This window comes from Hemibagrus wyckioides, linkage group LG23, assembly GCF_019097595.1.
Source record: "Hemibagrus wyckioides isolate EC202008001 linkage group LG23, SWU_Hwy_1.0, whole genome shotgun sequence".
NCBI lineage: Eukaryota > Metazoa > Chordata > Actinopteri > Siluriformes > Bagridae > Hemibagrus > Hemibagrus wyckioides.
Window position 1 is genome coordinate 10,935,423 of NC_080732.1, and position 14,223 is coordinate 10,949,645.

The window sequence follows — 14,223 nt, forward strand, 5'->3', positions numbered from 1 at the left end:
TAAAAATATTTACTCAGTGGTAATATAATAATAACTACCGATAACAACAAAGACTGGTGACTTGTCTGTCTTGTGGTGATAGTTACTCCACCTTAAAAAAGACTGGACTTTCCTTTTTTGCACCTTTGATTTCAGATGGAGAATGTGTGCATCCCCCAAATTATTTGTTGTCCTGAATGCAGGTTTTGACCCACTTTAGACCGTGTAATTTCTCTTTGAGCCCTTTTGCATGACCACTAAGGCTATATGACCAGCCTAGGCCGTGTGTTAATGGATGGGATGCCAGTGGGCCCTGCTGAGCTCATGAAGAGGTCACAGCATTTATACGGTCTTCTACAGGAGCCTATTTACTGCAGTGATGAGCTGCACATGCCCTCCATTATTTATGAAGGGAGGCCAGAAAAGCTGCCATGGGGGTCAGTGAACCCAGGTACACCTGACATTAATAAGAGCCTCACCAAGGCTCGAGGTGTTTGTCTATACTGTATGTGGGAGAGAGAGAGAGAGAGAGAGAGAGAGAGAACTAAATGGAAGGCAGAGAGGACATTAAATGAATTCTGGATGCATTACACCAAGGACAAATGCATCTTCAAAGTAAATGTGCTGTTAACATTGGTAAAACCTTTAAAGCTAATATATTAAAAAGTGTTCATAGAGGACGGTTTGAGCTATTCTGGTTACCTGATACTAAGCACTCTTGGTCCAAATCAGGATGATTAACAAGCCTTGTGGGTATAGCACTGGGAAAATGGATAATCTTACATGCCAACACAATTGCTGAACCCTCCTAAAGTCCTTGTAGCTGTGTAGCACGTGTTTGGCATATGCCGAGTGTCTGGGATGGAAAGTGCAAACGTGTTGGTTGATAGATGAAACACTCTGCACTTTGAATGGGTTTAAACCTTCATCATTCGTGTTGTTACCATTCTTCTCCAGACACAAAGACAAATGGTTGCGTTGGGCGGCAGTCAGCTGGGGTTTTCAGACCTCACACCGTCCAAATGGACCTTTCAGATACGTGGATAATAACAAGGCCTTTAGTTCTGCACCTTGAGACAAATTGGTTGCATTTAAAAGGCTTATGATTTGAAATAAAGTATTCAGAATGATAGATAACACCTCCTTCACAATAGCGAACATTTCACTTTTGAGACAAAGGCCTGGCAGTGCTGTACTTTTCACACAGCTTAAATGCAATAAAAGCAGTGAAGAGGAATCATATGTCTTTTCTGCTGTTTATAAATATTTTGTGAATATGGTGTGAAACAGTAAGCCGGAACAACTGGACTTCTGATTCACTGATTTAACATACAAGTGTATGAAATAAAACTAATATAGCCTAAGTAAAATACCTGCATTAAAATAAAAAAAAAAAGGTTTTGGTACTGATGATGACCGAGAAAGCTGCTTCAACAGTTTTTAACTCCTTTATGGAAAATGGCCTGCCAGCATGATGAAATCCTTAAATCCTAATTACCCAGTGTTTATCTTCCACCTTGATTTCCTCTGTTTTCATTAGACCACTTACAAAGCTATTAACACACACACACACACACACACACACACACACACACACAGATAAGAGCAAGAACTGCTGCCTGCAGCTTGCTGTTTAACTCCTTTAGCCGCTGAGACACTTGTACACTCATTGGTTGAAGGACAATGACATTTTAAACAGTTGTTTTTAACAGTAACACATTCCCTAAAGAGACTCTGATTACAGACAACGGCAGATAAAACCAGCGGTCTCCACTAAAAAGTCTTGCTCTTTTTAAATCACACTGATTTTGCATGAGATGATGTTTTTTCGGGAATAAGATATGAGCCCTAAACCAAATTCCTGGGACTTTCTTGAGTTAACAGCACTGGTATTTTAAGAATTTGTATTGTTAATTATTTTTGAATAAGGCTTTAAAGTGCAGTGATTTGACACATTTAATTGATCAGTTAAGCTGGTAATGCTGATCTGTATAATTTTCTGGCTGTGATAACATAAGAGTGGTACGGCTTACAATCAGTCTTTTTACAAAACAGTCTTTTTTACACACACACACACACACACACACACACACACACACACACACACACACACACAACTAAATTAGGTCTAAAGCCAAACCCTATGAACAATGTTGGTTTTCTTTTAAGTGCTATCTTATTCCAGGACTCCTAATCAAACAAGCCCTGGGCTATCGGAGGGGTAAACATCTGAGAAGCTGCTTGGCAGCCTTTCAACTCTCTGAGCTGCAGCCGGCGGATAAGAGATGCCTGGCAAGCTACACACATTTAGGAAAATGCTTCAAACTGCTTGAATAAACTTCTCTGTTTGTTTTTAATGTAAAAAGAGCTACCCTTTCACCAAACAAATGGATAGCAAATATGGCAGCTGACATACTCATACACTCCCAAACATCAGACTTTTAAAGAAACAGTAGTGTTACTTGCATTTCCCTTGTCCAATCACAGATTTAAAAAAAAGAATAGAAATGATAAAAGTTTGTGAAGATGCCATAAGTTAGTGGCACATGCAGGTGAAAAACAGATGATCATAAGTATTCCTTCCCATTAGAACCCAGTTTGCACACGATTAGTAATGAGTCTGCTGCTGCTGCACATTTTGAGTCCTCTATGTGCAGGTTAGAATTCTGTCCAAAATCTGACCAAACTCACCAGCCTTCATGTCAGCTTATTATCAGCTTATTAAATGTGTGAGAGTCAACACTGGTGTGACTGGGTAGAAAAGCATATAAAGTTTGGTCAGAGATCAATTATTTACACAGTCTGAGAGAGCAGTCGGCTTTTCCTGCTACGTTGCACACGTTTCCATAACTCTTCCAGTGGAGGAAGCTTCATTTTTTCCTTGTTTTTGCTGTAGACATTAAGGAAGATCCCGAAGATCACCAGTAAGCCTCCCCACACATACCTGAACAAAAAACATGTAAACCTTAGAATAAAGTAAAGAACAACAGGCGATAAAATGTACTAATAAAAAATGGATAGCCCACACCCATTTGTTTCTGGGCTGCTCATTTATCCACCGTGATTTACACCCATCAACCATAACATTAAAACCACTGCCAGATAAAGTGAATAACATTGATTATCTCGGTTTAATGGCAACCGTCATAGGGGGTATATGATGCAGCAAGTGAACAGTCAGTTTTCGAAGTTGAAGAAAAAGTGCAGGAAAAATGGGCAAGTGTAAGGATCTCAGTGGCTTTGACAAAGGTGTGATGACTAGAGGATTGGGTCAGAACATCTTCAAACCGGCAGATTTTGTGGGGTGTTCCTGGTATTCGGCAGTTTGTATCTACCAAAAGTGGTCCAGAGAACAATTGGTGAACCAGCAACAGGGTCACGGGTGCCGAAGACTTACCGGTACACACAGGTGGTGAAGGCTACCCAGCAGACCAGTCAGACTGACCCCATCCACTGGCAAAAGTGCATACAATGGGCACATGAGCATCAGAACTGGACCATGGATCATGTGGACAGCATGTGGATCATGTGAGGAAAAGATGACATCAGGCTGCACTATGGGAAGTAGGCAAGCCAGCAGAGGCAGTTTGATGTTCTGGGAAATATTTTACTGGGAAACCATGGGTTCGGACTTTCATGTGGATGTTACATTGACGTGCATCACCTACCTAAACACTGCTGCAGACCAAGTAAACCCCTTCATGGCAATGATACTCCCTAATGGACGTGGCCTTTTTCAGAAGGATAATGAGGCCTGCTGCAATTCAAAAATTGTTCAAGAATGGTTTGAGGAACATGTCAAAGTTAAAGGTGTTGAATTGGCCTTCATATTCCTCAGATCTCAATCTGATGCTAATGTCTTGGTGTCGGACACCACAGCACACCTTCGGTGGTCTGGTGTAGTCTAGGACTTGATGATACAGAGCTATTTTGATATTTTGAAGTGGGACCTAAACAATACTAGGAAAGTGGTTTTATTGGTATGGCTGATCAGTGCATATCACATTCATAAAAGGAAGAAGCACTCTTAAACTTATTAATTTTGTTTTTATGATCAATATCTTCTAACATACACTACCTATTCCCAAATTCAAATAATGATCCATCTGTGTAACCAAACATACTAAATGTCTTGTTACTGTTCATTCGATTTTAATTTTTACCTATTTGTTAGTGAACCACATCTATATAAACAAACACACATTCTACTCAATTGAAATTATGTTCATGCTCCAGCATGCTTACTTACTGAAAAGTGAAAGGTTTTGAGAAAAACAAAAAAGACAAGACAATTGTCATTGCCTTTCTTCCTGTGGTCACTAAACAAAGAGACAGACAAACAAATTAAATCACTTCATTAAAACAATAATTTTACTAAAACTAATTTTAAAACAGGACAGTTTGGCATGTCTCACCTGTGACTGCAACTAGAGCTCCAAAAAGCTTTATCAATGCCAGGACAAAGGAGATGCCAAAGTAACCCGTCAATGAAAAGAAGAATGCATAGCCATATGTGGTCACTGGATGCTGGGGGAAAGAAGAAAAAAAAGACAGACACAAAAATCATATGCTTCTGAAACAAACCTTCATGACAGACAAGTCTTATTTGACTCCTGGATACAACATTATGTACATTTGTATGTTTGAATGGTGGTCTGGAAAAACCCATCAGATGTTACTGTAACTAAATTCTTCTGTTGGGTTTTCCTACAACATACTTTGATGCCTCTATTTAAAGATAACAAATATAGTGGGTTCAGAACATACAGATATGTCAGTTTTTGTGCACACTTATGGTGTTGGGGAGTATGTTTGAACTGCCATTTTCAGCTGTCTTCAGAGATGTTCTATGGAGTTGAGGCTTTGACTGAGACACTCAGAGTCTTATCCTGAAGTCACTCCAGCATTGTCTTTCTGGCTCTATGCTTTGGTCTGTTGTGCTGGAAGGTCTGAGGTTGTGTGCACTTTAGAGCATGCACTTCAAGGACCTTTCTGTATTTTGTCTGCATTTATCCATCCATTAATTGTGACCATTCTCCCTGTCCCTGCCACTAAGAAGCTACCCAACAGCATGACGCTGGCACCACTGTGCTTGACCATAGGGGTGGTATGAGCCAGCTGATAAACAGTACCTGTTTTTGTCAGATGTATTTCTTGGATTTAGGGGCCGGCTGTCTTTATTTTACATTCACTATTTGTTTATTGCCATTAACAGGAAACTTAAATGACATATTTCAGTTTTTGATTTTAAGGAGTTATTATTAAAGATGCAGTGATTGCTGGAAAGACACAACTTCTAAATAGTATGCCAGTCTGTAGGCTACAAATAAAGACTTATATAAAGATAGACAGTTTTATTACAGACTAAATTTGATGCAAATTAAATTAAATAAAGCTGCTTTTAGACAAGGTTGGTGTCTTTCAGAATATGGAATTTTCACTCTTAAAGGGAAGCAGCTTTTAAAATGCTTTAACTTTATTTATCATTGAAGTACATAAAAAAAGAAAATATGTACGTTAGCTGGGTTTACATTTCATATTTTATTATCAACTTCCAAAACTGGATTAAAGTATTTTAATTGTAGGTGCTTTACAATTTAATTCATTTAATTCTACTTTTAATCATTTTAGCTTGTTCTATGGCTTGTATTAGTACAATATGTCCAAAACTAACCTGGGAACAGAAGGCCACAGCAGGTCCAAGCCCTCCCATACACAGAAGTCCCAGCAGAATGTACACAAACCCAATAGAATAGGAATACAACACCTTCAATACACACAAAGAAAAGCAGACATACATACACACAGACAGACAGACAGAAAACAAAGGCAGATTCAGAAATATTAGATTAGACTAACATTAGATTAAACAAGATTAGAGTTTACTATTAGATACATTACTAATGTATTGTGTTTTGTGATCATTCCCTACTGGGGTAACTTTACCATTTCTGAGTTTGATCCATTGTGCAGCTTCATGGCTTTTTCCTGCACATTTCCTATAGCAGCATCAGCACAAAGTGCCAAGGAGATAAGGATAACCCCTGTGAAAATCAGACAGATCACAAACAAGGTTTAAACACTGTTGCATGATTACAATCATGATTTCTCTTAATTATAATGATACTAAAGAGAATGATTTGACTGCATATTTATTTAAATTAATGTATTAATTGAAACTAATAAAAAGCTTAATTAGTAGTACATTATAGACTGGCAATCCTACAAATGGATAAATGTCTTAATAAAAAATGAGGATCATAATTTAAAGTAAAACTGTCAATCTGACACTGTCATTGAATAAAAGCTGATGGTCAATTTACAAATAATTAATAAATAAAATGAAAGATTAGCACACTACCTGTCACATTGAAGTTTGGGGCAACTTTGCTGTCAGCCAGTGTAAACCAGACAAGGCCGAGGCTCATGCATAGAGCTGCTATTACATCTGCCAAGTTGTACCGTTTTCCTGCAACAAAAAACATCAATGTAAAAAAAATATATTATTCGAACAGGCCACAACTTTTAAACCCAGAACCATCACCTCTGGTACTTTGAGGCCTAACAGAAACAGAAAGTAATAATCAACACTTTTGGCCAAGCAGTGGCTTGGCAACCATTCGTCAACAGAGTTTGATCCACAAAGACCTTTATATACTGCTCTTAGCCATGGACGTCAGTCTCTGCTGAACCCTAAATCAGCAGCCCCAGATGCTCCTGTAAATCTTTTGCGCTGTAGTTGGGTAAAAAGCACTGAGTGGAGAGTAAGAAGAAGTCCTTCAGATCAGAAGCTGAGAGCAGCTAATATGACACTAGCTGCAGGTTGCATCTTTGAACAACTTCAGCAATGAAGAAAGGATTCCTTAATCAGTGCCAGAACTAGAGAGTGAGATTGAGAGAAAAAAGATTGACAGAAAAAAAAAAGAGTGAGAGGTAAAAATGACTTTCTTCCTTTCCTTGATGACCTCTTTATCCAGAAAAAGAAGAGAGAGATATGAGGAGAGAGAGAATTGATCCTTCTCAAGCTTTTCTTTGCTGTGGGAAGACAAGGTGACACAGCAGGGTAGTCTGGAATGCTTTTTGTCTGCTAAGCTTTGATGGACCAGCATCTAACATGCAATGCAGAACCAACGCAGGAGACCCAGGGGAGTACCATGCTGCAATGCTGGGATCCGGAGAAAAGGAAAACCATAAAAGATGCGAGATAAAAGAGGCTGTATTTCTGGCAATGATATCAATCATTTTCTCCTTTTGTTTCTCTTTGGAACCTTGTTCTTGTAACGTATATATATATATATATATATATATATATATATATATATATATATATATATATATATATATATATATATATATATATATATATACATATATAGCTCTGGAAAAAAATAAGAGACCACTGCAAAATAATCAGTTTCTTATGTATTTTTCTTACAGGTGCATGTATTGGTGAGATGAACAGTTTTGTTTAATTTTTTGTGAACTGCTGACAATATTTCTCCTAAATTCAAAATATAACTATTGTTATTTAGATTGTATATTTAAAGGAAATGACAACACATCAAAATAACCCAAGATCATGCAGTATTTACAGAGCTTTAATAACTCAAATAAAACAAAATGCAAATAATTTGTAAACAAATTGTGTTAATGCTTCGGCTAAATAACATCAGTATTTAGTGGAATAACCTCGATTTACATGCGTCTCCACCAGTTTTTCACATTGCTTTTGGGTAACTTTATATCACTCTTTTTGCAAAAAAACAGCCCAGCTTTGCTTGATGGTTTGTGACCATCCATCTTCCTCTTGATGACATTCCAGAGGTTTTCAATAGGGTTCAAATCTGGAGATTGGGCAGTGGTCTCTTATTTTTTCCAGAGCTGTGTGTATATGTATATATATATATGTATATATATGTATATATATATATGTATATATATATATATATTAGTTAGCCAACTCTACCACATAATGAACAGTAGTATACTTGGATTTTTCCAATATAGGTTCAATATTACAGTTACAGTATAACTGAAGTACAGCACAACATTTTCAGTATAAAACATAACTCAAAGCTAAGATCCATTTGTCTGAACAATAATATCCTGTTGCGCAGATGAAATTTCATTTCATGGAATAATCATTTGTATAACATGAATCATCACAATGACAAAGGTTACCAAAGGACACAGAAAAGCAGCAGCAGCAGCGATTTGTCACTTATAGACCTATGTTGTCATTTACCTTGTATGAAAACTCCTCCAATCATAACTGGAATGAGTTTACAGCATTTGAAGATCACTTGCGTTGGGTAGTTCAAGTATCCTAGTGATGTGTTGGAGAGGCCCATGGTCCCGACTGTGAGAAATGCTATGATCATGTATGTCTTCCCTGGGATCCTGAAAAAGTGGTTCAGAGGAAAACAAAATGGTTTGGTCCATTTTTTCTTATACCACAGTACATAGTTCCCCTATGCTCAATTTGTAAAGTTTACATGCTTGCACTGGACCACAAACTGATTGTAGTACTCAGCTATCATGTGTTCATGAGTGAAAACTTCTCAACTGGGCTAAAAATATGAAATAAAATCCGATACCATCATTTACTAGCTTCTGACCATATTACACAAGAAAGCAATGGCTTATTTGATCAGCATAAAAAACTGCTTGGAGGTGTAATATCAGTCTCATGTAACTGCTGTTTCTTTGTTTAGATGCCTGTCCCTCACTCTCACTCACTGTGACTCAAGTCAATCAACATACAGCTGCACTATATTAAGGATAAATGTCTAGATATATGGTAACAGTTCACATACAGCTTTCCTTTAAGATAATACTCCTAATGTACTTATGAACTTCCTGTAGATATAATCTTAGCATTAACAACTTGCCTATTCAAGCTGGACTGTCTGCAACAATCAATACTATGATCAATACTATGTATAGACCTGAAAACAGTCTAATAAACCAGAAAATAAAAACTGGAATACTCTCTCTTACTCCAGATGCTGCAGTCATGCTTCTTTCATGTCTGAAGTTGGGGTGTGATAATATCTGAGGTATCTAAGTTTCTAAGTGTTCAACACATACAAATTTGCAGCCAAATATAACTTTACCATAGTTACCGATTACCAGAGATTACCAGAGACTACCAGCAGCCCAATCACATCTCACTTAAAAATATTTGTTTTTCCCCTGACTCAATAGTTCTATAAATAGTTTGTGTGTTCATTTCTATAATCATATAAATATGTGAGGAGTGTTTCTTCTTTCATTCAGGTTGCATTTGCATTTCCTACCTCCTTCTCTTGTCCTGAGTAAGCTGCAGCTCTACCAGGCCAAACATGGAATAGAACCCAAACTGGACCAGGGTGAGGTACCAGCCAAAGGGTTTGAAACCCTCTACAGAGAAAATCAGCTCCTAAGATAAGAAAAGACAAAAAACCTGGAGATTAAATCTATATGGTTTCAGTGACTATGACAATGCCACAGTTCTTGGCAGAGAGGTTGGTTTGAGTATTTCAAAAACCTATCATCTCCTAGGGTTTTTCAAACTGGACAGTTCTGAGCTTACACAAATCGTGAAGAAAACAACAACAAAAAACATCCAGTGTGTAGCAGTCCTGAAGGCAGAAATGCCTCGTTACTGAGAAAGATCAGAGAAGAATGGTGAGATAGGTTTGAGCTGACAGGATGGCTAGGGTAACTCGAACAACCAACTGTGGTGAGCAGGAAAGCATCTGAGAATACACAACACATAAAAGCTTGAGGCATATGGGCTACAACAGCAGAAGACTACATCTGTTTCCAATCCTGTCAGCCAAGAACAGCAATCTGAGGCTAGTGGGCATAGGCTCACCCAAACTGGACACAGCTAAAAACTGGAAAAAGACCAGGTGACATTATGTGAGATACACTAAATTGAGACACCCCTCCAAATAATTGAATTCAGGTGTTGTTTTTCAGGGGTTGGGCTCGGCCCCTCAGTTCCAATGAAAGGAACTCTTAAAGCTTCAGCATACCAAGACATTTTGGACAATTTCATGCTCCCAACTTTGTGGGAACAGTTTGGGGATGACCCCTTCCTGTTCCAACATGACTGCACAAAGCAAGGTCCATCAAGACATAGATGAGTGAGTTTGTTGTGGAGGAACCTGACTGGCCTGCACAGAGTCCTGACCTCAACCCAATAGAACACCTTTGGGATGAATTAGAGCAGAGACTGCGAGCGAGGCCAAAACTGGGACGTCTGCCTTTACATGCACATGAATGTAATATGGAGTTGGCCCACCCTCTGCAGCTATAAAAGCTTCAACTCTTCTAGGAAGGCTTTCCACAAGGTTTGGGTGCGTTTATGGGAATTTTTGACCATTCCTCTAGAAGCATGTTTGTGAGGTCAGGCACTGATGCTGGACGGTAAGGCCTGGCTTGCAGTCTCCACTCTAATTCATCCCAAAGGTGTTCTATCGGGTTGAGGTCAGGACTCTGTGCAGGCCAGTCAAGTTCCTCCACACCAAACTCACTCATCCATGTCTTTATGTACCTTGCTTTGCGCACTGGTGCGCAGTCATGTAGGAACAGGAGGGGGTCATCCCCAAACTGTTTCCACAAAGTTGGTAGCATGAAATTGTATAAAATGTCTTGGTATACTGAAGCATTAAGAGTACCTTTCACTGGAACCAAGCCCAACCCCTGAATTCAATGATTTGGATGGGTGTCCCAAAACTTTTAGCAATATAGTGTAAATAAGCAAGTGAAAATCAGTTCCCAAAGTCGATGTATTGAAAGCAGAAAAAACAGACAAGTGTAAGTATTTGAGTGACTTTTACAAGGGCAAAATTGTGAAGGCTAGATGACTAGGTCAGAGCACCTCCAAAATGACACCTATCAGAAAATGGTCCAAGGAAGGAAAAACAGTGAACTGGTGACAGGGTTGGGTCGAAACCCAGTAAAGACCGACTGAAGCAGAAATTGCTGAAAAAGTTCATGCTGGCTAGGATAAAAAGGTGCTGTAGCCTGCCTCAGTCCAGAATGCCCATGCTGATCCCTGTTCATGGCTGGGGTAGCTTGCATGTAAGTCATAGAATCTGATTTATCAAATTTTGTTTGTGCATACACCATATTTCAGATTTAATGCCTGTTAATAATAACAAGAACATCTGCTCTTCTGGGAAGGCTTTTCACTACATTTTGGAAAGTGGCTGTCTAGAGTTCCCTCACAAGCCACAATAAGTTTCCGCCCACAGAACTGTCACTCCCCAAATATCAGCAGTTTATGCAATGCTTAAATAAGCTCTTCGGGGACGAACATCAATGCAATGATCACAGAGCGCACACTTTTTCTTCACTCTGATGTTTGATGTGAAAATTAATTGAAGGTTTTGACCTGTACGATTTTTGCAATTCTGCATTGCCATAAAAGATATCAAGCGGGACTGACATGATGCAGGCAACTGTTGTTGCCTTACTTTGCAAGATGATGTGCAAGACTTGCCACACATAGCTTAGTGCACTTTCTTAGGACACAAAAGAAACTCTTTGCTGAAAGTGAAGAGCAATTTCAATTGCCAAATGCAATTTCATTCATCTCTGTCAGCAAAACACCTCACTTTTGGGGATGGCAACGAAATACAGGAGAAGCATCTTTGTGCACTCTCAAGTCCTTTCTACTCTAGGATTTTGCCATAGGCACAGATTTATGAAAAATTGGAGACAGGTCTGGCATTTCCCACCCAACTACGAGCTGAATAATGACCTGTCTTACGTACATTCATATTGCTCACAATTCAATACATTATATTTTCAAATAGGGAAGCAGAAAGAAGGACTGAACAAGGGAGTTTCACATCATTTAAAATGTTTTCAGTGTAATTGGAGCAATAGTATGCACACATATAGCCATAAAGTTTCTTACCATATAAGGCAATCTGGTGGTGTAATTTTGTGTGGCTTTACACAAGCAGAACATTTTTATAATATGTAGGATTGCTCAGCATGTACTACATGATGGAATTTTCCACGGTGTACTTGCAGTTCTTACTTATAGATTTAGAATTTGCTGTATGCATGACATGATAAATGATTTTGGTTACTGCAAGCCTCTGTTTGGAAAGCTATGTGAAACATCACAGATATAAAGGTGGCTTTGTTTAAGGTCATGTGTATCATGTGTTCACATCTGAAATCTGTGTCGAGTCAACATATGATTATGTGCATCCATACTGACACAGAAATTAACTGTGGCAAAACCTTACAGATGAGAGACATGAGAAATTCATACCTGAAGGTAGCCATAGATGAGGTAAAAGAGAAACACTCCAGTCACGCAGATGAAGAACTGCGTGGGCGTGCTGAAACTGCTCAGGTTCACCCCTAGCACTCTGAGCTCCTCTATAGATTTGATGTGCGGGGACATCGCCTCTGTGGAGGAGGGTATCGAGATGGAGATGTGCTTTCGGGAGTTATAGTTGATTAAGCTGAATTTGGAACTCATTGTGTCTGTAGCCTCCTGTGGATTTACAAATGATATCATCAACATCATGACATGTCCTTAATATACAAAGGACACCATTATTGTTTTGGGGTCATTTGGGATATGGGCAAAATGTAATAATCTAAATGATAGCTAAAATATGAGAGATTTGGTCACACTGTATGAACACTGTTTTATAATAAATGTACTGTAGATACAATGTGGATTCAAGAACCATTGTCCAAGTGCAGTGTTTTAATGTAAATCTCATTCTTCACTTACTCTGATTATTCAGGTTCAGTGGAAGTAGAATAACCCACAAGGATTAAGTGAATGGGGAATCAATTAGGATTTCCTATTAGAGTTACTCTTACACATATACTACAACGCTGAACAAAGAACATTTCGGGGTACTCAAATCTATTGCGTGTATTCACCCAAAATATGTGCCATGTGATGTCAAATGTCACCACTGTACTACATCAACTAGCTTGAATTGATCTAATCATATCATTGATTTCAGATCGGATTGGACTCGAGAGCTCAGACATCGTTCTCTCTAGTTGGCTGGAAATTGCATCTTACCTGAGCTAAAAACAGAAGTCAAATTCGTGTCGAATCGTTGAAAGCATCAGAGGACCACAATGCGCCTCTGCCCTCAGACTATCAAGTGGCCTGTAGAGAAGCTGGAAAGCCAGCCATGACCACTAACTACAATGTCCAAACATCATTATGTCATTCATTTACCAAAATACAGAAAAGACAACTGGCTCCATGACATTACGTAAAACTGCCATGCGTGCCACCTCATCATATGGAAACAGAAACATTCAGCAGAACCAGTGAAGCAAGCTCAAAGCTAACTAGCTACACGGATACACTAAACTTCCGTGGTTGAAGGCAGCAGGTTAGCTCTATTGCTATCGTTTTTTCAGAGTTTTAGACAGAGACTGGTTTGGTCACCAACGCTATCGCTAATACTCTCCATTCGCTCTACAACAATGCTATGATATTTTACGTTTTCGAAGCTGTTATCTGTACAGGACCTGAATACGGACTTTGTGCTAAAGGCGCTACTCTTCCTGCTACAGCCTTGTCCCGGCAGCGCTGTGCGCAGGCGCAGGCGATAGCCAGCAACTTCCTGTAAAGGCGGAACTCAGACCTTTGACGTACCGCGCTCGCGCTTCATTGCCACTGGACGTATTAAATAAGTACAAGGTTATATTCTTTATTTTTTATACTCAAAGTTTACTTAACGAACTTACTCTTCTTACTAATATCGCCAAAGCCAACACCATACACGAAAACCGGGCCAAAAACGGACAATCATGATCATTTCATAAGATCATAAACAACCTTATCATTACCATTTTTCTGTCTTGTGTAGGACAAACCTGAGACTCTACAGTCCTTCATACCTCGCTTATTTCTTCGGATGATTCCATTGAATCGTTTCTGCTATATAAAGATGTCCCACACTAGTTTTTACTCCTTAGGATAATTGTTTAAAAATGAAATGAGCTCTGTGAAAACCCGTTTGTCCTGTCCTTCTTGATTAATATGAATGTTTAAAGCTCTTTTCATCCCTTTCCAAAAGCCATGTAGAGAAATGTATAAACACAGTGTCTTCTGGTGCAGATCTTACTGACTGAATGCTGCCATAACTAAGGCCAGATCTACTAATAGTGTCCAATCCCCAGTATAAGGCAGGAGGTCTCTCTCTCTGGCCATTCATTCCCCCTTACATCCACGGTAGATGACAGGAGTCTGCT

At 38.9% G+C, this 14,223-nt stretch overlaps 1 protein-coding gene across 4 annotated transcripts; it reads right to left on the reverse strand.

Annotated features, from left to right (window-relative positions):
* Positions 1 to 2,313: 2,313 nt before the first annotated feature.
* slc35b3 (solute carrier family 35 member B3) lies at positions 2,314 to 13,989 on the reverse strand. Of its 4 annotated transcripts, none has more exons than XM_058376908.1 (10): positions 13,870 to 13,989; positions 12,260 to 12,487; positions 9,279 to 9,400; positions 8,225 to 8,379; positions 6,341 to 6,448; positions 5,926 to 6,023; positions 5,654 to 5,746; positions 4,395 to 4,506; positions 4,229 to 4,298; positions 2,314 to 2,923 (listed from the first exon to the last, which is right to left on the reverse strand). In XM_058376908.1, exons 1-10 carry the CDS (start codon positions 13,894 to 13,896, stop codon positions 2,773 to 2,775), a joined length of 1,164 nt encoding a protein of 387 aa, XP_058232891.1. In that variant the 5' UTR covers positions 13,897 to 13,989; the 3' UTR covers positions 2,314 to 2,772. The 4 variants fall into 4 exon arrangements, with proteins under 4 accessions (XP_058232891.1, XP_058232892.1, XP_058232893.1 ...); XM_058376909.1 differs by having other exon boundaries at positions 13,819 to 13,939; XM_058376910.1 differs by lacking the exon at positions 13,870 to 13,989 and adding an exon at positions 13,037 to 13,574.
* Positions 13,990 to 14,223: the final 234 nt, after the last annotated feature.